This window comes from Denticeps clupeoides, chromosome 14 (assembly GCF_900700375.1).
Source record: "Denticeps clupeoides chromosome 14, fDenClu1.1, whole genome shotgun sequence".
Lineage (NCBI taxonomy): Eukaryota > Metazoa > Chordata > Actinopteri > Clupeiformes > Denticipitidae > Denticeps > Denticeps clupeoides.
In genome coordinates this window covers 15669488-15696806 of record NC_041720.1, presented here as the reverse complement: position 1 = coordinate 15696806, position 27319 = coordinate 15669488, and the positions used below count along the sequence as shown (strand labels likewise).

At 47.2% G+C, this 27319-nt stretch overlaps 2 protein-coding genes across 5 annotated transcripts; both read left to right on the top strand.

The window, feature by feature from the left end:
• The first annotated feature begins 267 nt into the window (after positions 1 to 267).
• On the top strand, positions 268 to 7876 carry tfap2d (transcription factor AP-2 delta (activating enhancer binding protein 2 delta)). The gene is made up of 8 exons (XM_028953226.1): positions 268 to 422; positions 1047 to 1550; positions 2672 to 2732; positions 4369 to 4534; positions 5019 to 5137; positions 5896 to 6037; positions 6680 to 6793; positions 6974 to 7876. The coding sequence occupies exons 1-8, from the start codon at positions 384 to 386 to the stop codon at positions 7191 to 7193; spliced, it is 1365 nt and encodes a 454-aa protein (XP_028809059.1). The 5' UTR covers positions 268 to 383; the 3' UTR covers positions 7194 to 7876.
• Positions 7877 to 12224: 4348 nt separating this feature from the next.
• Positions 12225 to 18256, top strand: tfap2b (transcription factor AP-2 beta). Of its 4 annotated transcripts, XM_029002612.1 has the most exons (8): positions 12225 to 12337; positions 13741 to 13949; positions 14115 to 14202; positions 14438 to 14498; positions 15082 to 15352; positions 15465 to 15583; positions 15792 to 15933; positions 17841 to 18256. In XM_029002612.1, the coding sequence occupies exons 1-8, from the start codon at positions 12290 to 12292 to the stop codon at positions 18136 to 18138; spliced, it is 1236 nt and encodes a 411-aa protein (XP_028858445.1). In that variant the 5' UTR covers positions 12225 to 12289; the 3' UTR covers positions 18139 to 18256. The 4 variants fall into 4 exon arrangements, with proteins under 4 accessions (XP_028858445.1, XP_028858442.1, XP_028858444.1 ...); XM_029002609.1 differs by having other exon boundaries at positions 13741 to 14202; XM_029002611.1 differs by lacking the exon at positions 12225 to 12337 and adding an exon at positions 13408 to 13539 and having other exon boundaries at positions 13741 to 14202; positions 15133 to 15352.
• The last annotated feature ends 9063 nt before the right edge of the window (positions 18257 to 27319 follow it).

The window sequence follows — 27319 nt, the reverse complement described above, 5'->3', positions numbered from 1 at the left end:
TTCCTTGTCTCCTGGGATGAGACTCCTCTCCTCCATCTATTGTCCTCCCATTCCTCTATGCTGATGCTTAATTTTCAAAACTTCGATATCGCCAAGGGACCTACGACATCAGCCGGAGAAATACCCAGCAAGTACAAAATCCGAGCCGGGGAGCGCCTTTTGTGCAGAGGGGAGCGACTTTCGCCAGCTTTTCCACGCGCGCTCCCACGGCCACGCGCCGCTTTTTCGGGGGGATTTTTTCTGGACCGCTCCTCGTTTGTCTTTTTTTTTTTTTTTTTACCCCCTCTCTCTCTCTCTCTCTCTCTCCCTCTCTCTCTCGGTGCTTGTTGCTGTCCGGCGGCGCGGGGACAGAGTCGCGGCTTTTTTTATCGGGAATCGCGAGGATGTCCGCCACCTTTCCGGGACTGGTCCACGACGCGGAGGTATATTTATATTTATATATATATATATATTTCGGCTCAGTTTCTTTCCGCTCATCACCGTCATTATTTCATTATTTTTTAATAAAAAGAGGGTTACGGCTGGAGGAGAAACTCGTTACGGCGTCTGTAGGCGACGCGGGGCGACAGGAGTGGGGTAAAAAGTGGGTACGATTTGAGGGGACTGCTTGTGGGTGTGTGGGGAGTGAAATGAAAAAAAAAAAAAGAAATAATGAATAAAGTAAAATGAAATGATAAGCGCGGCGCGGCGCGGGAAAGTCGTTCGGCGTTCGGGGTGCGTGAAGCGGCGTGGGGGCGTTTTACGGAAGACCGATGAAGAATATTCTGTTTAAGCAAAATGACAGACGCGTAAGAAAGAGAGAAGACGTTTAAAAAGAAAGAGAGGGGGGGGGCGGGAGCCGCCGTCGCCGTCGCCGCGTCGCGCGCTCCCCTCCCGGGCACGCGGAGATGACACCGCCGTCAGGTACTAAAAGCCACTTTGAGCTCGTTTCCTCTCTCTCTCCATCTCTCTCTCTCGCGTGCGTGCGTGCGTGCGTGCCGTGGAACGGCCTCGCGCGCAATGACGCCTCTCACCCGCCGTCTCTCCCCTTTTCTGCCCCGCCACAGATACGTCACGACGGATCAAACAGCTACCGCCTGATGCAGCTCGGCTGCCTGGAGTCGGTGGCCAACTCGTCCGTCGCCTACTCCTCGTCCTCGCCGCTCACCTACCCGGCCGCCGGCGCCGAGTTCGCGTCCCCCTACTTCCCCGCCAACCACCAGTACACGCCCCTTCACCACCAGTCCTTCCACTACGAGTTCCAGCACGGCCACCCGGCCGTCACCCCGGACGCCTACTCCCTCAACCCGCTGCACCCCACGCAGCAGTACTACCAGCAGCTGCACCACGGCGAGCCCGCCGACTTCATCAACCTGCACCACAATGCGCGCAGCGCCCTCAAGACGTCGTGCCTGGACGAGCAGCGGCGGGAGCTGGGCTGCCTGGACGCGTACCGCCGCCACGACCTGTCCCTCATGGGCCACGGGGCCCAGTACGGCGTGCACCCCGACCAGAGACTGCTGCCCGGGGCGGGGCTGGGCCTGGCGCCGCCGGGGGCCGAGGAGCTGCAGGTAGTCTAGTCTAGTCGAGTCGAGTCGAGTCGAGTCGAGTCGAGTCGTCGACTTCCTTTCTGCTCCAGATTGGCGCTGAAAAGCCGCCCGTTCCCCCTTTTCTCTGTTAAAAGGGCGGATTAGGGGATCGGGGAGAGCGCGGACAAAAGGCGGACCCCGCGCAGTAGAGCCCCGTAGTTTATCCAATTTGGGGTTTAATGTCAATCAACTGGTTATTTATGCAGCGACATCTGAGCGCTGTCAGCGGTTCAAGTTGAACTTAAAACACACACACACACACACACACACACACACACGCATGCTAATCAGGCGCATTATACCCGAAATAGACCCGAATCAAGTCCATTTACATCATAAAACCGCGACGCGGCCGCACAAATGTATTTATGTAGATATAAAGGCAACGATCGAAATAATAATCACGCGTTGCGGAAAAACAGGCCAACTTTATACAATATTGACCGACGTAGAAATTCTAAGGAAATATCAAATCATCACTGAACGAACGATGCGCTTCTACGTTTATGTACATGATTATAAAGATACTTATTATTGCAACCGGTATTGTTAATAATAAAAAAAAAAACACTTTATATTAGACGATACACGAGCGGAGAACGCGCCGCCGTCGCCGCTATAAAATGCGGATTTTTCTATCCGTATTATTTCCGCCGCCGGACCCACCCACCCACCCACTCGTGAAAAGGTGGCCGCGGCCTTTTCTCCGGCGCAGCAGATGCGCGCCGCTAAAAAGATTTGCCACGCGGGACAAAAGCGCGCGGCCCCGGGAGCGCGCCTGTATGTATTGTATATTGATTCGATAATCACTTTATCCGCGGAAAGAGGGAAAAATGGAGCAGGAGTTTGTTAAAAAGGCTTACAAGGCCTCGGCAGCATGGCGCTAAACACACCGCGACCGTGTGTGTGTGTGTGTGTGTGTGTGTGTGTGTGTGTGTGTGGGAGAGAGACAGATTAACGCTTTTCTTTAGATAATGTCTCGTGTCCCTCACGCCGATGACATCACCGATAAGACTAAAATAAACCCCCCCGTAACGGGTCGGGTTTACGGAGTGAATGGGCAGCGGGTTCGAGTCGCTGACGAGGCTTTTTGTTCTGTTCAGGGCTCCGTAGACGCGCAATGCGGCCTCGTGCTTAATGGACAAGGAGGGGTTATCCGTAGAGGTAAGATAACACACACACACACACACACACACACACATATCCTCCATCGGCCTCCCGAAGTTCTGGGAAAATAATTTAAATAATGATAATTATTTTCTCTTTTTCTGAAAAAAAAAACACAATAATAATATTACAGACTCAATCCACTTACATTTTTGTTTGCCAAATCTATACATTTTGAATTTAACGAAATTATTCGAGGCCCGTACAAGGTATGATTTATGATTATAATGTTTAGGGTGTCATATGCTACACGTGTTACATGTTACATCTGGAAATAATTTGCTTCATTTTCCCCGCAGAGTTTATTGATGGACTAATAGATGTAATGTTGCTATTGTTTTTACTATCGCTACTACTAGTAGTACTACTAGCACTACGTCTTCTTCTACAAACTACTTCTGTTACGTTTATGTACGTGCTTCAATTGAAGATATTAATTATGATCGAATATGCGTGAGAAATACGTGAAAACACGAAAACCTGTACGATTAGTACAACAACTCATTATTCGTTTCTCACAAATTAATCAAAATTTATTTATTCGTCGATTTTAATTTTTACAGTCGATATGAAAAAAGTGAAGGTGAATTTGTACAATAATTACGTTGTTATTATGATTTTTATTGTTCGTTTGGACTGGCTATTTGACCATACGTGCAGACATGGAATAATTTTTAAAAATCGAAAGACATCTGACAGTAAAAAAAGAAGAAGAATAAATCCACCGCCTTTGTCCTCAGGTCTTTCATCAGGGCCCGGGGCCGCGGCGTCGGGGCCGCGCGGCGCGCTCCCAGCGCGATCACTTCCAGTTAATGACGCGCGCGGGATTCCGCCGCGCCGCCCATCACCGCCAATAATCTCAGGCTCACCTCGCGCTCCGGTATCGATAGCTTCTCTCGCCTCGGGCGGACGCTTTGATATGCTAATGACGCCGAGATCGTTTTTCATGTTGTTCACACCGACCGCGGCTTTTGGCGGCGTTGAATATTCATAAAAAATATTAAAAAAAAAACACACACACACACACTCTCTCTCTCTCTCTTGGAAAACCAAGGCTGAGCTCGGGTCCGTCCGCGTTTTTTTAATTCATCAGTTGTGACGAAGTTCTTCTTTTTCGCGCCGTAACCGCGGTTATAACCGAACCGAACCGGACACCGAACCGGAAATGACATTTGCCCCCCTCTTTCTCTCTCTCTCTCTCTCTTTAATTTTGGCCTTTTTTTTTTATTCCTGATTTGTGATCGCGCGCGCGCGCGCCGCCTCGGGCTAAGCTGCGCGCGCTTAAACTGCGCCGCCGCCTCCGGGCCCGGCGCGCGACCAGGGCTACCGGCGGGAGCGCGCCTCTCCCGTCGCCCACGGCAACGCGAAACGCAAACCACTTCCGATCGAAACGTCGTTTGGTTATTTTATCATCTCTTCGGGTGGAGGAAAGAATTAATTTTTTTAAACGACTGACGTGCGCGTGGCCAGAACGTCGGGTTCTCGGGGTTCCCCCTTGGTTCTCTCTCTCTCTCTCTCTCTCTCTCTCTCACACACACACACACACACACACACTCCTCAGCTACCAGCGTGTAGTATCGTGTGCCTGGAGCTGCTTGTTGGTACTCATGCCCGCTTTCCTGCCGCTTCTCAGGGGGTACGTGCGTGGTGAACCCCACGGACCTCTTCTGCTCGGTCCCCGGAAGGCTGTCGCTCTTAAGCTCTACCTCGAAATACAAGGTCACCATAGCGGAAGTGAAGAGGCGCCTGTCGCCGCCCGAGTGTCTGAACGCGTCGCTGCTGGGCGGCATCCTCAGGAGGTCAGCATCACACACACACACACACACACACACTTCACCACCACGGTGGTCCATCCGCCAGGAGAGCAGCACCACACGTTCTGCTAGAAGAACCGAGAGAGAGAGAGTGGCGGTGAAAGATTACTGGACACTTAACCCTGAGATGAAGGAGAGATGTGTGTGTGTGTGTGTGTGTGTGTGTGTGCGGATGAGAGGATAGAAGGATGAGAGAAGGCAGGAGGAGAGGAGAGAGGGAGCCGTGGAGCTCCATTATTGATGAGCTTCTCCAGACCGAGAGCAGAAATGAGGGCAGTGAGGAGAGAGAGAGACAGGCAAAATGAAGGGGGGAGAAGAGAAAGAAAGAAGAGAGAAATTCCCTCTGCTCCAGTCCAACATCAAACAGAACGCAGAATAACAAAAAAAAAACCTCACGCTGCTTAATAAAGTGGTAAAAATCCCATGAAATGTCGCCAATGAGTAAACGGGAATTTACACCTTTTAACAGGGCGAAGTCGAAAAATGGTGGACGCTGCCTTCGTGAAAAACTTGACCGGCTGGGCCTGAACTTGCCGGCAGGACGCAGGAAAGCGGCGAACGTCACCCTCCTCACGTCTCTAGTAGAAGGTAACCACGCCGAAGCCTTTCAGTACACGATGTGAGATGGTTATGAAATAATAAGCGGGAGCCGATTCTCACTCGTACTGAACTGAACGAGTGAACTGATTCGGTTCAGTCTGCTCTGAATGAAAGTGCTGGAACTGAACTGAAGGCCAGTGCTACGTGTGGGGACGGAGAGGTGGCTGCTCTGCTGGGCCCGGGTTTTAATCCTGTCTCTCTCTCTCTCGTCCTCCTCGGTTCTGCCACTCGTTTCTGTGCTTTACTGAACTGAACGAGTGAACTGATTCGGTTCAGTCTGCTCTGAATGAATGTGCTGGAACTGAACTGAAGGCCAGTGCTACGTGTGGGGATGGAGAGGTGGCACGGGTTTTGACCCTGTCTCTCTCTCGTCCTCCTCGGTTCGTCCACTCGTTTCTGTGCTTTACTGAACTGAACGAGTGAACTGATTCGGTTCAGTCTGCTCTGAATGAATGTGCTGGAACTGAACTGAAGGCCGGTGCTATGTGTGGGGACGGAGAGGTGGCCCGGGTTTTGACCCTGTCTCTCTCTTGTCCTCCTCGGTTCGTCCATTTGTTTCTGTGCTTTACTGAACTGAACGAGTGAACTGATTCGGTTCAGTCTGCTCTGAATGAATGTGCTGGAACTGAATTGAAGGCAGGTGCTACGTGTGGCTACTCTGCTGGGCCCAGGTTTTGACCCGCCCGTCTCTCTCTCTCTCTCTCTCTCTCGCTCTCTCTCTCTCTCCTCCTCGGTTCGGGGAGCAGGCGAGGCGCTCCACCTGGCACGGGACTTCGGCTACACCTGTGAGACGGAGTTCCCAACAAAAGCGGTTGGGGAGCATCTGGCCCGGCAGCACGCCGAGCCGAAGGAACAAAGCGCTCGCAAGAAAATGGTGCTGGCCACCAAGTAAGAGAAGAGTGTGTGTGTGTGTTTATACCATGTTTTGTCCTGCCTGTGTCCAGGTTAAAATGAGAGTTTTGGGGTCACGTCACCGGCCATTATTTAGATCTCCCAGACAAACTCGTGCAGAAATCCAGAATCCAGAATCCACAAATTTCATAATAATCAAGTTGATGCAAAGATAGATTTGACTAATTAATTATGAAATTGATATAAAATGTATGTATCTATAGATGATAATATATATACTAAATGTGTGTGTGTATATATAATATATATATATATAATAATGTATAGTTAATGTATATTACAATAGGACTATTGTAACTGTACATGTGGTGACTGTTTGATAAATTACAGATGCCGATATTTAATATGTTTAATACAGTACTAGTGAATTGCTTTATTGGTCGAATATTTCTGGATTATTAATTAACATTATGAGGTATTGCTGTTCCGTTCTGACATTAGAGCCTCACGGTTCTGGAGCTTTTAGTCCTTTGAACTGTTCCAAACGATGCCACACACAAACCAGTTATGAACGCTGGCTCGTTACTAGCAGAATGTATGTTGATACGTTGATTTGTATTAACTGTGTGTGTGTGTGTGTGTGTGTGTGTGTGTGTGTGTGTGTGTGTGCGCTTCTAGGCAGATTTGTAAGGAGTTCCAGGACCTTCTAAGTCAGGATCGGTCTCCATTGGGTTCCTCTAGACCCACACCCATCCTGGACCTTGACATCCAGAGACACCTCACACATTTCAGGTATACAGACAGACACACAGACAAATCAAAATACATGTCTATAATGTTTCATTATTTTAATTTAATGAAATTCTGTCGTTATGTCCAGTAGCCTGTTACATTAGTAACACACACACACACACACACACACACACACACACACACACACACACCTTATGAGCCTCTCCCTTCTCCCTGCAGTCTGATCACTCATGGCTTCGGCACTCCGGCCATCTGTGCCGCACTCAGCACCTTCCAGACCATTCTGAGCGAAATGCTCAACTACCTGGAGAAACACTCCACCAACAAGAGCACCGGCACGCCCGACTCCAGCCAGATCAACGCCAGCGCCGACAAAACGCCGCTCCGCAAGGGCACAGAGATGCCGTCCAAAGACGGCAAGTTGGAAAAGACGGAATGACTCTCCCTCTCCGCTCTTGGTGGCCAGAACCATCCAAACGCCGGCCATGAAAAGACAGAGGGACAAAGATCAAACTTTGACCGGGCGGAATGGGACGCACAGCCCGGGCTGCCGTGTTTGGATTGTGCCAGGGGTGTTTGGTCAGATATTAGATCATTCAATTAATTTATTATTATTATTATTATTTTTCATTTGATAATTCTTCACATGACCACAAATGGCTTTTACTTTTGAGACCGGTTGGTGGAATGAAGGCCTGTGTTTTCTTCTGTTGAACATTTAACGTCTGTGGGTCTCAGAACTCTCTCACTCAGGCCACACACACGAAAGAAAAACTCCTTATTTCTGTCTTTTATATTTATATTATTATTTTTTTTTATCGAGTTATATATTGCTTTCTGTCATTTAAAAAAAAATCAAATGTAATATCTTTGATTAAAAAGATAAAACATTCCCAGTTATGCCTAGGCCTCACTCTGGTCTGTATCAAACTGTAAAATTGTCCCGGTTTCCAGCTCCGTTGCCATTAGAAACTGTATATTGTGCATGTTAAAAGTTTGTACACTGTCCCAACCAGACATTCCCCACATACACACACACACACCAATTTCATACCATGAGGCCGGTTTTAAAAAAAGATTCCTTACGTTGCATTTGTAAGAGAAATTATATATAAATATATAAATGACGAATTTTTTCCTCATAGGCTTTGAACTACGTATATGAAAATATCCTTACTTGGAGAGCTACGCTGATCAATAAAGCATATTGCTCAAAGCGCTTTATTTACTTATGTGATTGTTTCTGTGTTTGTTCATTACGTGCGCAGAACGTCGCCTGCGAACGTCGACAATGTAATATTTACAGTCGGTGAATTAAACAGGAGCACAAGGTCAACGGGTTCGTGTCGCATTCAACACACCGCGTCCAATTCTGGACAATAATTTCAACTTTGACAAATAATTAGACAAATGAAGAGAAACCGACAAATTACGCCGAGCTCCGCACAATTCCCTCTTTATTAAAACCGATTCCCTACTTATAAAATCCGATTCCCACCTTATAAAACCCGATACCCTCTTTATAAAAACCGATTCCGTCTTTGTAAAACCCGATTCCGTCTTTATAAAACCCGATTTCCCTCTATATATAACCTGAATTAGTCTTTATAAAACCCGCTTTCCTTCTTTATAAACCCGATTCCCACTTTATAAAACCCGATACCCTACTTATAAAACCAGATACCCTACATATAAACCAGATTCCGTCTTTATTAACCCGATTCCCTCTTTATAAAACCCGATTCCGTCTTTATATAACCCGATACCCTACTTATAAAACCAGATTCTCTATTTATAAATCCCGATTCCCTTTTTATAAAACTCAATATCCTACTTATAAAACCTGATTCCGTCTTTATAAAACCCGATACCCTACTTATAAAACCAGATACCCTACATATAAACCAGATTCCGTCTTTATTAACCCGATTCCCTCTTTATAAAACCCGATTCCGTCTTTATATAACCCGATACCCTACTTATAAAACCAGATTCTCTATTTATAAATCCCGATTCCCTTTTTATAAAACTCAATATCCTACTTATAAAACCTGATTCCGTCTTTATAAAACCCGATACCCTACTTATAAAACCACATTCTCTAATTATAAAAAATATGCAATTTATCAGGTACACAGCCTACAAAAATCACATACGTACTAATTACTATTATAATTTTAATATTATTATTGTTATTATTATTATTTAATGTATAAACGTGCTTGAATGAAGCAAAGTCCCTGTGTTTCTGTCTCTTTACCAGCAGCGTCACCGCTCACGACGAGGCTCTACCGCCACCTTGCGGTTGTAACACGACAATTCTGACCAAATGAGAACGAACGATTTATCGCATCGCTGTATCCTCTTTCTGTTTTAAGATTTTATGTGTCAACCTATTTTGTGTGTGTGTGTGTGTGTGTGTGTGTGTGTGTGTGTGTGAAACCAAAACCCTGCAGTAAACAAAGAGGGCTGTACATGAAATAAATAGGTCTGTTCTCGCTCTCCAAACTGTCAGGACATCTGTCATTGCTTGAAGACATCCCCCCCCCCATAAAAGGCGGGCTGGCAGTGTGCTGATGATATATGTTCAGTGTTTGGCCATCGTCTGTAAAAGGGCGTGTTAGCTTGTGCCTGGCTCCACATTTGAAGAAGCAGGACAGATTAAATATTAACGGGCCCGTGACTTAACCCGTTCCAGCAAACAAGCATCCAAGCATCACCAGTGGCACAGAGCGGCTGGTCCGCTCGTGAAAGGTTTTTGAATCGTATCCCTAACAAATAAACACACTAGATAACTGGGTTTCACAAAATTGCCGAGGAAAATGGCCGAAGATGCAAATGTAGAGGATGAAGAATATTGTGTGTGAGGTGTGTGTTCACCGTGCAAGGAGCACCAAAAAGAAGAAATGCAATCATACCTGTCATGGTGACCGGCATCTCAGCAGACATTAAAACCTGTCAGTACGGGAAAAAATATAACACAACTCAATATCATGATAAATTCATGCCAAACAAGACCAGATTTGTACTCCTACTGGTGGCCCAGTGGTTATTTGTACATTATGAATAATAATGCAGAGTAATTAAGGTTACCAGGACTTCATAAAGGACTTCAGTGTAGTCTGCACATGACATCAGATGAGATTTCTTCTTCATTAATCACAGACGCGATTGTGCGACAGTCAGTGAAATGTTCCAGGCTGTGAAAGTTACTTCATTTTAATTAAAGTAGAAGAAAAAGCTCTGTTAAAAATGACCCGGGTTTGAGATATATCAGAACGTGCCTGATAAAGTGCCGAGTGTCATATTATTGATAGATTAAGTCCCAAGAGCCCATGGGTAGTAGGCAGGCAGCGTACAGACACGTGGCTCGCCGACTTTTAAAAAAAGGTCGCATGAAATCATTCAAATCAACAATGACATTGTGGGATTCATTGCTGCTTATCATCTTTTGTGAGGTTTGGAGATTCAAGATTGCATATACACACTAAACTAAACTATACTAACTAAAACTAAAACTTAAATACTGTACAGGCTGATATGGATATGATTAATCGTTTTAAAAGGTTAAAATAAATGAAGTGAAGTGATTGTCATTGTGAAACAATGCAGCACAGCACATGGTGACACAACAAAACGTGTCCTCTGCTTTTAAGCATCACCCTGAGTGAGCAGTGGGCAGCCATGACAGGCGCCCGGGGAGCAGTGTGTGGGGACGGGTGCTTTGCTCAGTGGCCCCTCAGTGGCACCTTGGCGGTTCGGGATAGTTGATCAGCATGACATTTAAACTACTCAGAGTGGCGGAAAGTCAAAAGGTTCCAAGCAGGATAGATGTATGGCTTCGAGTGGGTATTGAAAGTGATTAGTTGTCACATGTGACACCACAGCACAGTGAAATGTGTCCTCAGCTTTTAACCATCCCCCTTGGTGAGCAGTGGGCAGCCATGACAGGTGCCCGGGGAGCAGTGTGTGGGGACAGAACCTTCTTCAGTGGCACCTTAGTGACATGGTTTCGAACCGGCAACCTTCTGATTACCGGGCCATTTCCTTAACTGCTAGGCCTCCACTGCCCCATATAGTTATGACTTTATTAAACCAGGAACAAAACTATATAACTATTTAATGATTAAACGCGGGTGGCACGGTGATCCCGTTCCACGTTTCCCCAACACAGTTCTTGTAGGTTCATCTCTCCGCCAACAGGTGGCGCAGCGAACCCGCGTATCGGTTAAACGGCTCTTTTCTACCCGCTTAGTGACACTCGGGTCATCGCGTTACATTATTCCGATTTAAAACGAGTGGATTAAAACCTTTGAATGGTCAACTAGCTCCTCCCACAAAGTAGGCCACGTGGCGCGGAAGAATGCGACTTATATTTGTATTGTTAGTGTATTATATTATTATAGTGTTAGTGTAGTAGTGTAGTATAGTGTAGTATGTATAGTGTAACACCCACCATCAGTACCGCAGGTTAGGACGGAGGTACTACACGCTCGAGTGAAAGTAAATTAAAATTTACTACAAGGTGGTTTCACCGTGAAGTTAAAACATTTTTCATACCTGTTTCGTACCGCAAAAAAATGACTGGCTATTTCAGCACAAAGAAACACGCACGTCATTTTGTAATATCTGAATTATTAATGTGTAAATACATCTACATAAGCTCTACGTTGGAGTCAAAACTCACTTTAGTGTGAATATTATTATTATTATTGTTGTTGTTGTTACTATTGTTATTACTATTGTTATTATTATTAGTAGTAGTTGTAGTATTATCTTAATAATATTTAGAAAACACATTTCCTAAACTGTATAATTTTACCTTTTGTCAACAATAAATCTATACAAGAACACACACAAACACACAAAATCTTCTTTATGGCTTTGTGGGGACCCGGGCGACTCGAGGTGTGACATTACATATTTACAACCTTTAGGCAGCACTTTTAAAACCCGGGAGTTACTCTACTCTAACTCCGCTATGACTCTAGTCTACCAATAAAAAACGTTCAGTACTTTTAAGCAAACTATATGTGTGTGAGGGCAAGTAGAGATACAAGTACTCACACACACATACATACACACACACACCGAGCTAGTGTCACTCCCTTCCGTGTAAAACTTCAGACAGAAACCATCACGGCGGAGGGGGGGGGTCTCGGATTGTTGGGCGTGCGCGTGTAGTAGTTGTCTGGGTGAGAGAGAGGGAGAGAGAGACAGAGAGAGAGAGGGAGTGAGTGAGAGAGGGAGAGTGAGTGAGAGAGGGAGATAAGGAGAGAGAGTGTGGGAGAGAGAGTGAGAGAGGGAGCGGGGTGAGAGAGAGAGAGAGAGAGAGGGAGTGAGTGAGAGAGGGAGAGTGAGTGAGAGAGGGAGATAAGGAGAGAGAGTGTGGGAGAGAGAGTGAGAGAGGGGTGAGAGAGAGAGAGAGAGAGGGAGAGGAGTGAGAGAGAGAGAGAGAGAGAGAGAGAGAGGGGGGAGTTCAGAACTTCACTCCTCACATGAATGCACTCGCTTTAGAGGGAGCAGCGCGCGAACATGCTGTGGAAACTGGTGGAAAATGTCAAGTATGAAGATATTTACGAGGTAAACGTCCTCTCCGGAGGAGCCGCAAAAGAGAAAGAAAGATAAAGAGAAAAAGAAAGAAAGGCGAATGACAGTCTGGTGTTTTCTGGAGAGATTTTGTCATGTTTGGATCTGCAGAATTTACGTGAAGATGCAGCGGCTTTTTTACCGCGTTTTACCGCGATTTAATGAAACGAGCGAAAGTTTTTATATCGATTTTTCTAAGATTATAACTTTGCAATTGAGCGTAAAAATGGAAATCTTTCGAACGAATTATCAATCAACACATTGATAAAAAATTAATTGTAATAATTTGGTCTGACTGAGAATTTAATTAATTTAATACCTGCGTGATTTTGTGGTGTTAAAAATGCTTATTATAATTCCGCGGTGGAATGTTAAATGTAAATGAATATAAAATGTTTCCGATATTACCGATATTAACGTATCCCGACGCGACGTCGCGGCGCGCAGATGTGCGCGGGTCGGCATGTCGCCTCCTGACCCTCTCTTTCTTAAAAAGAAAAGAAAAGAAAAGACAGAAAAGTGCGCACATGGCTGTTTTCTCACGTCCACGCGGGTCGTGGCGTGAAATCTGCGACAGTGAAGACGCGGGACGCTTTCGCGCAATGCACTTCGCGCCAAACTTTGACCCGGCGAGGCTCAGGTGGACGTGTGACCGAGCTCAGGTTCTGCTCCGCGTCCACGAGGTTCTGACGGTGCGACCGGAAGTGGATCTCGGACCCGCAGCTGCGCGCGGAACTGCTGACCCGAGCGGAGAGAGAAGGGGGGGGGTGTGATTCATGGTGTCGATGAACAATGGCGTTAAAAGGGACAATGGGGTCACAGGGACCCCGAACAGCGCGAGCCAGTCACGAGTGGGGACACGGATGTATTAAAAAGCCCTCCTCCTCTTCCTCCTCCTCTTCCTCGCGTCGCTCTCCCCGCTGAACGAACGTCACTTGACGGCGGCGGGAAGCGCGTCGACTCGTTCACGCGCCGCTTCCCCTCCGCGTCCTTAAAAACCGGGAAGCAGGAGACGCGACGCGCAAACCGCGAGGAGGCGCGAGGGGCGGCGGCGGCGCGCTCCTCTTCCTCTTCCTCTTCCTCGTGTATTCGTCGTCGCGCGATTCGCTGCTACTTTACTGTTCTTGTCGTTTTTACATTTTTAATTTTATTTTTTGTTGTGAGCGGAGATGCTGGTGCACGCGTACTCGTCCACGGTGAGTGGGGTGGCGTCCTTTCTAACTCGTAAAAGTGTTTTAAAACCCTTTATAGCAGCAAGATACTATACTACAGTGCAGTGGAGTATAAAAATATGAATCCTAAAGCATTTCACTGCATATCGTACCGTGCGTAATTACGCGTGTGAGAAATCCGATTGGAATTGCACAGTGACCTTTGACACCTGCCACTGTCCCCAGGACCGCCATGACGGGGTCTCCAGCCACAGCTCCAGGCTCTCGCAGCTGGGCTCCGTGTCGCAGGGTCCCTACTCCAGCGCGCCGCCGCTCTCCCACGCGCCCTCCTCGGACTTCCAGCCGCCCTACTTCCCGCCGCCCTACCAGCCGCTGCCCTACCACCAGAGCCAGGACCCGTACTCGCACGTGGGCGACCCGTACGCGCTGAACGCGCTGCACCAGCCGCAGCAGCACCCGTGGGGGTCGCGGCAGCGGCAGGACGCGGGGGGCGCGGACGGCGGCTCGCTGCTCCCGCAGCCCCGCGCGTCGCTGCCGCAGCTGTCCGGCCTGGAGCCGCCGCGCCGGGACTACTCGTCGGTGCGCCGGCCGGACGTGCTGCTGCACTCCACGCACCACGGCCTGGAGGCGGGCATGGGGGACGGCCTGTCCCTGCACGGGCTGGCGCACGGCATGGAGGACGTGCAGGTGGGTTTTAACGGACGACGTGATCCGGGGTTTTTTTTTTTTTTTTTTAATCCCCACGCGGATGCCATTTCCCGTGACCCCGGAGTTAAAATCACAGAATTATTAAAAAAAAAAAATTGTCATTAGAGCCAGCAATAAATCCAGTCATTGTAAAACGCGACGGCCTGTTTTCACGCGTGGGGAAAAAAATACGAAAACTCGCTGTGCCTCACCCCGGTGGTCTTCCTCCCCGCAGGCTGTGGAAGACGCCAACCACAGCGGCATGAACATCCTGGATCAGTCGGTAATTAAGAAAGGTAATTGTTGGACACACACACACACACACACACACACACACGGTCGGCACCTTCCTTCACGACGTGACACCTAAGGCAGCGTGTGCTCAGGACGCATGCGCGAACGTGAGCAGAAATAGTTAATTCGCATCACAATGTCGAGAAAAAAAAAGTTCTTCTCGGTTATCGACTGTCACGTCGTTGTCGTTTTTATTTCTAAATTCGAACGAGAAAATCCGGAGGCTGAACTGAAGCGTGTTGATATTTTAAGAGCGTCGTTTGACGCCGTAATAAATGACGCTGTTTCAGAACGCGGCATGTGGGCTCCCCGCTGATTCGGTGAAAGTTAACGAGGCGACCCCCCCCCCCCCCCCCCCCCCCCCCCCCCCCCCCCCCCCACAGGACCGTGATTCGTTTTCGCGCCATTATTCACCCTCCTCGCGCTCGTTAGCCCGTCAGCGTTCGGCGTCGGGGGGCTAATGTGATCTGGAGGGGTCTCAGTCAATCAGCGATCGATAATGTCGATCTGCTTTATTGTAAAATAAATATTAATTGTAAAATATGAATATGAATAATAATACTAATACTAATAATAATGTCACAGGTCACGTGTACGTCGGGCCACGCTTTAACCGGACTCCCCCTCTCCACGCAGTTCCCGTCCCGCACAAGAGCGTGGCGTCGCTGATGATGAGCAAGGACGGCCTGATCGGCGGCCTCGCCCTCAACGTGAACGAGGTGTTCTGCTCGGTCCCGGGCCGCCTGTCGCTCCTCAGCTCCACCTCCAAGTACAAGGTGACGGTGGGCGAGGTCCAGCGTCGCCTGTCGCCGCCCGAGTGCCTGAACGCGTCGCTGCTGGGCGGCGTGCTGCGCAGGTGAGGCGACGAGCGACGCCGCGTCGTCGTCAAAAGATACAAATTAAAAAGCGACAAAAGCGACGGCAAAAGAATAAAGGGGCGACGTTGTTCTCCGCTGCTGCCCCCCCAGAGCCAAGTCGAAAAACGGAGGCAGGTCCCTGAGGGAGAAGCTGGAGAAGATCGGCCTCAACCTACCGGCTGGGAGACGCAAGGCCGCCAACGTGACCTTACTGACGTCGCTGGTGGAAGGTGAGACGCGAAATAGAAAAAAGGGGGTTATTATTTGTGTATTGGTAATGGGAAAGTTTATTAATCGTGAATTATCGCCCACTAATTCATGACGAGGTCCGCGGTGAAAATTTGACGCGGCTGTGCGTTGATATGATTTTTTTTTTATGTAATTATGGCAGTGCGTGGATAATTAAGAATGATCGCGATCGCTGTGCTTGCTCGTCAGGCGAAGCCGTCCACTTAGCGCGGGACTTCGGCTACATCTGCGAGACGGAGTTCCCCACCAAGGCGGTGTCCGAGTACCTGAACCGGCAGCACACCGACCCCAACGAGATCCACTCGCGGAAGAACATGCTGCTGGCAACGAAGTACGTGGACCTCCACACCTACACGCGTGGGCGGATGCACACGAGTCCGCGTTATAAACGCGTCGTAAAATGGCAGCTTTCCACGACAAGTTCCGCCCGGGGGTGGGGGGCATTGCTCTCTCTCTCTCTCTGTCTCAGTCTATCTGTCAGGGTCCCGTCCGTCACCCCCACCCCCCTCCACCCACGTTCCCCTCCACGCGCCTCGGGCCCCATAACGTCCCGTCGCCCCAGAATGAATGAGAGGAGGGAGCACCGGACACCAGGCTCGTCGCGGGTTCGAGCAGGAGACGCGGGTCACGCTTTTCCACGCGACGCCGGATGTTCGCTTTTCCACGCGGCTGGAGTCTTTCGTGGTTTTTTTTTGGCGCTCAGTTAATTAGCCCTAAATCGATCTAACCCAGGAGGTTAATTATTATTTTTCCCAGGTACGCAGTGATCAGTCCGTCTTGTTTGCAGACAGGCTGCGGGGAAAAAAATAGTCTCGCGAGTGGCTGCGGAGGTCAAAGGTGATCTGGTGTTTTTTTTCCCACTTTTAGCTCGATCCATATACATGAGCCTCACCGAGAGAAGCGGAGAAGAGAAATTACAGCTCTGACGGATGGAGGGGGAGAGGGGGTCTCCCAGTAGACACCCAGCTCTCGGTGCGAGTTAACGCGCCTGATGGCTTCATCCGCGCTTATTCCCCGCCACGGTCCCGTGTACGTCCGCGGACGTCGTACCTCTGTTGCGTCATCGGCGTCTCCCTGGGGAGGGTGGGGGGGGGTTTCGTCGTTCTGTCCCAGGCCTGTGCACCAGATTTATGTCTCTTTTTCTTGGACAGTATCTGGATAAAGCCGGCAGCCTGCTGTGTTGCCAGGTATTGACTAATTTCATTTAATTTTATTATGAAAACAGGGAACCACCGTCCCTAAAGTATTAGGCATTTAATTTCTGTCTACTATATATATTACTGCTAAATATATATATATATATATATAAATAATTGCCAGTATAGAATAGTTGTGTGAAACACACACCGTTGTCCCGCGTGTTCAGCACCACGGCCAGCGCCCCGCCACGCTAATGCAGCTGGTTGGTAAGGAGGAGATAACTAGTCCTCCAGCCAGCCAGCGTAGTCATGGAATCTGGACGGGGCGTCACAGCAAGTAAAATGTCGTTTGATCCACTCGCACCGGCCACTTTGCGCCACTGACCTATGACCTATGACCCGTGATGAATGCGTTTGCTGTAAATGGACTGGTTACATGAGAGTAGGCGGAATAAATCCGCAGGTTCCGTGCAGATACCGCGTTACTAACGCGTAACTAGGACACTGCGTTTTACGTAAAAGCGTTATTAAATACGTTATTAGCATGATATAAATACATTATTCACACAGAACAGCATTACGTTATATCGTAACACTGGTGTAGATGTTTCCCATGCGGTAACATTAATACATGTGCAGTGTATGTACCCATGTCCCACGCCTCCAAGGTTGCGAGTTTGGCTCAGACCTTGGTTGTACTGGGGGTCTCCTCCGGGTTCTCCGGTTTCCTCCTGCCACCTAAAGGCATGTAGACGGGGTGAATTTTCCGTGGGTGCGAGTGTGTGAGGGAATGTGTGCGTCCAGTTTCTCCGGCAGCCACGACCACGAGTAACAGGAGTGAGCGGTTGAAGTTCGCATGCGCCGCTCTTGCTACAGCCATCATGTTCCTGTAACGTCGGACAGTATGGAATACAATAGATCGCGGTATTCCATCCTGTATAAAAGTGGGGTAGCTTGGATGTTTAGGTGTTCCCCATCTCCCTCAGACTCTCTTCTCTTCTCCCTCACGCTTTTCTGTCTACCTGTCTGTCCAAGTCAGGGGACGTTGTTGTAAATAGATGAGTGGATCCTGAAGAATCCCGCTCTTTCTCTCCTCCAGGCAGCTGTGTAAAGAGTTCACTGACCTGCTGGCGCAGGACCGCACCCCCCTGGGCAACTCTCGTCCCGCGCCCATCCTGGAGCCGGGCATCCAGAGCTGCCTCTCCCACTTCAGCTTCATCACCCACGGCTTCGGCTCGCCGGCCATCTGCGCCGCCCTGACCGCCCTGCAGAACTACCTGACCGAGGCCCTGAAGGGGCTGGACAAGATGTTCCTCAGCAACCCCGGAGCCAATCGGCACGCGGGCGACGGGCCCACCTCCAAAAGCGGCGACAAAGAGGAGAAGCACCGGAAATAAAAACAGACACGGCGAGCAGGAGATGCGCAGAAGCAGGATAAATACGCAACAATCAAACCGAAAAAAAAAAAAAAAACAACAACTACAGATGTTTTAAAATCCTTTATAATCTTAGCTTGAAGATATTGCATTTATGTTTTTGGGGAGGGAAGCAGTGATGTGATGATGATGGTGGTGGTGGTGGTGGTGGTGGCATCTTTAAAGAAGAGGATAGAAGAAAAGAAGAAGAGAAGACAATGGAATTAAAAAAAAAAAGATGGATTTTGGGACAATGGCCTCAACGCCAATGAACGCCACCATTGTTTTTATGTGTGTGTGTGTGTGTGTGTGTGTGTGTGTGTGTTTTGGGCTCGAGTCTGTTAAAGTCTGTTTGGAGGGACCTTGAAAGTTGCCACATAGATCCCCTTCAGTGTTTAAAACTTGTTATTGATTTGGTTGCGGTAGAACACACACACACACACACACACACACACCGAGGTCAGCTGTGTCCTGCTCGCTGGAATGACGTCAGACAGGGAGCGCTGGCGCGTCGCCGCTTGTTGATGTTGGATCGCGTCACGCCCATCACGTCTTACCTCACTGCGGATCACGTCCACGGGCGTCGGGGGCAAGAAACGGCCCGAAATCAGCCACGTGGTGCGCGTGGTGGCGGGACTTTTCCACATCCGTCGTCACGTCGCGTCAATTTTTTTATTTTTATTATCATTTTTTTTTGTGGATCATTTTTTTCCGAAGTCTGACCACGAAGTGTCCAGGAAGGAGGAAAGAACGAACGTCTGGTAGTTTTTTCCTTCTAATATTTTTTTTTTATGGCGGATTTTTTTATGAAATATGAAAATGGTCACAAAGCAACTCTGATGGCACAATCATAATTCATTTGGGAATTTTTGAACGGTATCGGACTGCTGTGAAGCAAAACGTGACACTTTGGGGACAGAATGGAACGAACGTCTCGACGTCTGCATGGCAACTTTTCTTTTCTTTTCTTTTCTGTTCTCTTCTTGTTTTGCGCTCATGACTGGAAATCCAGGTGGGCAGCGTCCGCGAGTCATATTACATATTACATATGACGACGTGCGCTCCGCGACTCGCGACGTGGACGGCGGCGACGGGCTTTCAGTGAAAGCGCGCTCCCGTGTCCGGCATGCCCCGCGGGGGAGGCCAGATCTTCGTTTCGTTTTTATGACGCGGAAATAATAAAAAAAAGGGGGGGAGGGCGGAGCTTATATTTATGTTTGTATATATTTATTTATGCCTAATTTAACGGAAGTTTGTATATAAGAACAGACCGGGCTGTTACTCTGTGACTGTACCATTGTGCGTGGGTGAACGCTTGGTTTAGGTAGCATCTTGTATTATTATCATTTTATTTTTTTTGTTCCCCATAGACAAGCTGTTCTGGTGATGGATAGAAGTTGGTCTTTTTTGTTCGGTGATTTCATTTCTATCAAATAAAAAAAATGTGTTTTATTGTATAAAACATTCTCGTCTGTGTGCTAATAATAACGATAACAGTGATAACAGCTACCTGTAATAGTTACCAGTGTTTTATTATAAAAGTAGGTTGACTGCAGAGGAGACAAATGTTATAATATAAAATATTAAATAGCGTTCGTTCTAAATTGTACATGTGGTGTTTAATCACCGCAACGCTACAAAGCGTTTTATTTTAATGTTGCAGATGCGGTGAATGGACGATTGTTTTTTTATTAGCGAATTTGGCAATTACGTTTGAATTAAACGTTTAAAGCCGAGATGAGAAATAGAAATGAACAGCGCATTTTTGTTGGATGAAATAATTTTCTCTCTCTCGCTGCTGCCTGTCGATCCGGGCTTTTTAATGCGCGTGGCCCGCGGGTTCCGGCGCGCGACCCATCGAGCGGAAAGTATTGTGACCCAGGTGCGGCAGCCACATGTCCGCGGGGGGGACACGGATCCACCCGAGACCCCCCCCTCCGGGTTATAAAAATCCTCCACCCCCAATAAAAAATGTAAAAAAAAAAAAACACCCCCCCCCACTAAAAAAACCTTCACCCCCCCGTTAAAAAAACCCTCCACCACCCCCCCACCACGTTAAAAAAAACCTTCACCTCCCATTAAAAAAACTTTCACCCCCCCTAAAAAACCCTCCACCCCCCATTAAAAAAACTTTCACCCCGCCCCGTTTATAAACCCTCCACATCCCTTAAAAAAACCCTTCACCCCCCCCGTTAAAAAAACCTACACCCCCGCTAAAAAAACCCACAGGCGGCTGCGCACCGAACAATACGTGATATATTGCGCCCATTAATAATCCGAGAATTACTGAACGACGTTTCAGTCAAATCCACAAAAGTCGGTTAGAAACGAAAAACTGAGCGAACATCGTGTCTCGTTTTCCGACCTCTTCTCCACCAAGACGTCCAGTATCCGCTATAATTTACACGTATGATCTTTTTAATAAGAGCTTAATAATAGTTGTTTTTGGCGTCACGGGCCTGTACAACACATTATTAATAAAAAATAAATTTAATTTCAGAATTATTGTTTTTACCGGTAGCTACATTTGAAAAAAACTGGATATGAAGTTTTAAGAGTTTTATCGCAGTATAAAATAATATTAATTCGTGGTTTTATTCTTCGCCGAATCGTCTGGAACGTCACCTCAAAACCTTTATTTTTTTTTTTTTTTGGTTTTTACGAATTTCTCATCTCTTGGGTTCATGCGACGGTTGGACCAGGCGCACGCGCGGCAGTCCTCTCCACGGTCCGCTGAGACGGTTATCCGGCCTCGGGCGCCGAGAGACGCGGCCCGCGGGCGCGCGCCCGCCCCGCCCGGTCCTTTCATTATTCATTCGTTTTACCGGTTAACAGATCCCGCTCATTACCGCGGGAGCGCGCGCCGGGGCGCGCCAGGCGTGGCGAATCGGCCGCACCGCCATGAATAATAAGCAGCCGATTCTGTTTTTTTAACTATATTATTCTTACAATATATTTATATTTTTTTGTCAAGACCGTAAACCGAATCTGCTGCTGCCCCCCCCCAAAAAAGAGGAAAAATTAAAGGTGACGCGAAACACAGTATTTTGCTGAAAGTACAGTAACCCTCTCAGTAAAAGTAGGGAGAATATTACTCTAATGATGAAAAAATCATTCAAGATTCATTTGTCACATACATAGTAAAACATAAAAAAAAATGTATCTCAAATCATAATTATAATATAATGACATAAAATACACGTGGATAGTTAAAAAAAAAAAACAGAATACACTTTCTATAAGGACGGGGCGAATAAGTATTAGTGTCTCTCTTCCTGCCTGGACATAAATATGTATCCCGAGACTCATACATGTAGAGTCTCTTCTCATGTTCTGTTGTGTCCCTTATTATACAGACACAGACAAAAAGACACACTTTAGTGTGTAGGACATGTCAGTGCGTGTGTGTGCGTGGGGGGGGGGGGGGGGGGGGTATGCTGTCTGTATGCTGGATAGAGAGCGTCTCATCCCCACCGCCCGGGGCGCCACACATGCTTTTTTCCCCCCTCCATTCCACGCCGCATTCTGCCCGTGATCTTTTGCAGTTAATCACACGACGCATATCTGTTTCTTTTAAAACAGGAAAGTATTGCGCGGCGTGCGACGTGCTGACAGGGGGAGATGCTGCAGACTGTAACTGGACACCACAGACTGCGGCGGTGGCCGCGCCGTGCGGCTCTTTCATAACACAAGTGCATAACTTGCTCCAGCTTCCATTATACGCTCCACTAAAAGTGCCCACCCTGGAGCTATAGGGGTCTCCCAGGGGGGAGAAGAGCCTCCGCCCAGGGGCTCCTGGCTTCTCTATAGCGGGAGCCAGACTTCATCCAAGCCGGGGCCTTCACCCACCAAATCTCCCCACCGCGTTCTGCTGCTGCCACTGAACGACTGAACTGACAGGGTGTGTGAAGCTGGCCATTACCTCACTGGGCTACACACACACACACACACACATGCAGTTAATGGTTACAGAAGCAGCGCCAACTTGAAGTTGCTTGGTTCTGCCTCGTTGGCTGCGGTAAATAAGTCAACCGCTTTTCCTTTGAAGCTCCCTAAGATCCAGTTAGAACTGGCCACACCACTCAGGCCAAACAGGGCATTCCTGAGCAAAATAAAACAGCCAAAGTGCAGCTCAGCTATTTTTTTTTATATTTATATATATATATATATATACGTCGCACGCCGCACTTCGGCTGTTTTATTTTGCTCAGGAATGCCCTGTTTGGCCTGAGTGTGTGTGTGTGTGTGTGTGTGTGCCTTAAAAAAGAGGAGAACCTCTTTTAAACACATTTTAGCTTGGACAAACCAACATATAGGTCTCTGCTCTGGGACAGGGGAAGAGGAAACGGGACGAGGAAAACGTACACCACAACTCCAACTGGAAACGCCAACACAAGACATTTTTAACAAAACTATAACCTGTCCACACTCAGTCCATGGCTTGACCAAGGTTCGGTTGACGGGTCAAAACCAGAACACTGCTGCAGGCGAACTTACAAAGGGAGGAGTTTGGGTGCGGGGAATCAGGAGGGGCGTGGCCTGCAGTCAGGTGTGCCCAGTTCTTGCGGGATCCTGTCGGCGCTGACAGGTGATTGTGCATGAAAGTTGTCTCTGCCAGACCCATGACAATGATTAATAGTATAATGAACGCTATTATTAGTAGTAGTTATTCTTATTAGTGTTATTAGAACTAGTCAAAAATGTCATTTATTATATTTTTTCCAAGAACCTATAGTTTAACAAATATGTCCTTTTTTTTAAACATGTCTGAAAAAGTGATCTGAAATACATAATATTCACGAATATTTATTGTTGCATGTCTATTAAAGATCGCCTATTATGAAAATTTTATTTTGCGAGATTATTTAACGTTAATATCAGTTCCCCTAGCCCAAGGGGAGAGGCAGCTCAGACGGTTGGATCTGGAATTTGTCCCCTTATGACATCATAAGGGGAAAGGTTACCTCCTGTTTCTCATGCTTTTTCCCACCCTTCACTTAAAAAAGTGACTCATGGCTTCCAAATGTGCAACGAATTCCAACAGCTTGGTGATTGGATGTGAAAATAACACTCAATAACAGTGAGTTATTTTATTATTTTGGGAAAAGACACAGACACGACTTCATGTCTGCAGCAAACATTGTGGTTGGTGAATGGTGTTGATGACATAATTTCCGCTCATTTCTATAGGCCGCTCTCCTCCTCGTCTCGCCTCTCCCCTTCCTCATTAGCATTTAAAGCTACAGACACCGAAATGGCGCATCCTGGGAAATCTCATTCTGGGACTCACTAAAAGTAGCTGTAATTCTGCTTCTTCAGATACAGTATTAGGGGGACCACTAACACTTGAATAAAAGCAAAAAAAAAATAATAATAAAGGACCTTAAATTAGTGTTATTTTAGAAAAAAATTAGACAACAGGAGAGGTTCTGTTCAGGCAGCTAAGATTATTCGCAACATATACAGAAACCTGCGTCAAAAATGTAAATGACTTTTAAATGCTAAAGGAGAAAAGGTCTAGCTTCAGGACATATTATGTAAACTTTAGAGAGGTAACTCATTAACCAGCCAGTCGTGATGATACTATCAAATCCCGACCTGGACCGAGTGACACTTCTGGAGAAAGAGTCAATTCACAATCAATTTGAAGTAACAGTGACAGATCGTGGCCTTCTCAAGGACCCTATCTTAATATGCACCAATGACCTGCAGTCACCCCCTTCCCTCTGTTCTTTTCACGTAATCTGCAGAAATACACAACTTTTGCCCCAAAGGTAATGTATTGTTTTATGAATCACAACAACAAAAGTGAAGTGAAAGTAAAGTGATTGTTGTTGTGAAAGACTGCAGCACAGCACACGGTGACACAACGAAATGTGTCCTCTGCATCACCCTGGGTGAGCTGTGGGCAGCCATGAAAGGCGCCCGGGGAGCAGTGTGTGGGGACGGTGCCTTGCTCAGTATCTGGTACAGTTCATATGGCCCTTTGTTGGTATAAATGAATGCAGCACTACAGTATTTTTAGCAAGTAGAACATACGCTAAACTTCACAACTTACTTGCTCACAATAGAACGTGTTTTTACAAATAATGCTTTTACAAATAATACATTAGAGAGCAAGAGGTGAAATCCAGCCATAATCAAGGCCACATTTCTCCACCATTAAACTGTATCAGGCATTAAACTGCACACACACACGGATGATGATGATGTGTGTGTCTGTGTGACTGTGCGTTGCCACGGGCAATGAGCATGTCCTGGACTCTCTGCTCATAACCTTGACCTGTTTTTTTTTTTTTTTTTTTTTTTGCTTCAGCACTGGCAGCTGTGTCACTACAGCTCAGCATCTGTTTACCAATAACACACACACACACACACACACACACACACAGCAGGCTGCTCTCTTAGTTTATAGAAACATACAGTGGAGGGAGGATCTGTTGTCAATCCTCCAGAATCCCCCGTTCACCGAAGTTTTCTCCGAACTCCATACTCTGCATAGAACCACAGTTAGACCAAGGAACCTATACTGTGTCTGATATGAAAGTGAGGGTGTGTTAAAGAGCATGTGTGTGTGTGTGTGTGTTCATGCTCCTTGTAGCTGCAGGCTGAATTTTAAGCTAATGCAGTCAGGTTTTAAGCCCACAAACCCCTCAACATACTCCGCTACAGAAAGACGACTTTAATGGATTCATAGTGTGTGTGTTTGTGTGTGTGTGTGTGTGTGTGTTTACAAACTCCATTCATGTCTGTCTATCTAAAGTTAAAAAGTGTATGGTCATGACTTTTTTTGTGCTGCTGTTTGTGAATCAGTGTCTATGCATGGACATGGACTCAACCAGCAGCGCATTTTTGTAATGTTTGCCCCACTGACAGACAACTGAACATCTTTAATCAGAATTCTCCACAGTAGTGGCGAAATCACCAGCCAGCACTTCTTTATGGCGCATTTCCATTCCATCCTCATAACTTGACCTTTTATGCCGGCTAAATCCATGCCTCTGGTGTGAGTTAAACTCGCATGGATGACGTTACACACACACACACACACACAGAGAGAGAGAGAGAGAGAGAAAGAGGGAGAAACACAGCAAGTGGTGGCGCATGATTGTGGCTGGCTGAATATGTCTTCTGTTTAGTGGGTCATCGGCAGATAAACCCTGTCGTTTGACACGCTCTCCATTACACCACAAGCGCGCATGTTAACATGCATATGCAGGCAAGCAGCAGCAAATGGAGCAGGCTGCGGCGTTGTGTCCAAAGTGGCGCTACCTCCCAGCTCTTTCCTCCATGAACGGCAGAATCGAGCCGTAATGCATGCTGATGAAGCGCGCCCATCCTTCCTTTGGCAGGCGCTGCAGGAGATAACACCGTCAACCTGATTTACAGAACCTCTTGCTGGGTGCAAAAATGTGCAAGATCAGTAAAATGAGTTCTGATAGGTCGGTGCTCTTGAGCTAATTGCATTATTCAAGTTAGAGATCATTTAATTGAATGGCTCATTTTTAAATGCCTTAGGAATTCATTTGGGTGGGAATGGGGGGGATAGTCTCCGCTGTGGTTTCTGCATGTTTGGTATGAGCAGCTTGTCCATTTGGTCACGGAGGCTGAGAATTCTCTTTTATTGTACGAATCTAGAAATGACACACGACTCCTGCAAGAACAATCTAAGTGTCCATTGTGAATTTGCGCGATGGAAGTCACATTATTTTGACAGATAACATGTTCCAGTCTTCCATGCTGATTTGCCATTAATGAAAGTATATGATATAGTTTGAATATTAAAGCATGTGTGTTTATAATTAGCGTTGTTTTACTGTATGTAGGTGTGTGCAATGACTCTATATGTGCGCTGCAGAGAAACACACACACAAACAGACACATTTGCAGCATCTCTCCTCTGCTCCGTTGATACCCAGCAGATGTATATCTGTAGCGACGGTCGGCACGGGACAATGATTGGTTGGGACGCGGCCGCGGGAGGGAGGATGCTGATTGGCTGGGACAGGAGGGTGCGCGGCGATGATGCGGATGGCATGCGAAGGGCCCATCTGCCCCTGGTGTCTGCCCACCAGTCAGCCTGCCACAGCGGGCACCACTACAGACGCCTAAATCCCCTCTGACAAGAGGACCCGCTGAGCCTGTGTGTGTCACCCAACATAAACAGCAATGCTGCTGCGGCTGATGCACAGACAGAAACTGTGGGCACGGATGTGTGTGTGCATGCATGCAATGCATATTGAATGCCTGTGCATGTGCTGGTAAAACAAAGAAAGTCTCAGTCTGTGTCTTCTCCCACCCCATATTGGGCACCGTTTTGTGTATGCAGGCGAAAATGTGCTTTGGGGGGGTTTAGTGTGTGTGCTTGAAAGACAGAACGCGGGAAATGAAACATTTGTTTGACAGCAGACCTTTAAGATGTGTCTGAAGGCCAAAGGATGTTGTGACACTGTCATTTCTCCACAGAACACAGAATGAGAGATTATATTACCACTGAGATTGTATGTAATCTAAAGACATAGAAAACCACATTCTTCAAATACAAACGGAAGAAAAGTTTATCTGTAGCAGCACACCAGGGAGTGTTTTGGTTTTCTGATGTGTTCAAGATTTCAGCAATCAGCTCAGCTTTGAGATCGTACCTGATCTGGAAGCAAAACACTGTGTGTGTGTGTGTGTGTGTGTGTGTGTGTGTGTGTGTGTGTGTGTGTACTGGGGTTGGGTGGGGGGTGCTGGGTAAAGGAAAGAGCAGGGACGAGTGTGCGATCTGCCCCCAGGGAGCATCACTGATTCTGTCAATCAGAGCACAGACAGAGGGTGACAGAGAGTGACCTGAATGTGCAGATTACAACACACACACACACACACACACCCATATAACATGCACCTCACAAAGGCATACTCACACAAAGGCACACAAGGACACGCAAAAAATAAACTATAGAACTAAATTCACCGCACCCACATAGTGCACCCGTTAAACAAACTGTCAATTGCTAGATGAAAAAAGTCAAAAAATCGTTCAAAACAAACCTAAAACAAATACACATGTTCAAAAAAATACATTTTGAAAGTAAAGCTAACCAAGCACTTGCTACTATTAAGCTAAAGTTTAGCACAAGCTAAATTGTTAGCCAAAATAGCATTCAACTTGTTTAGTACA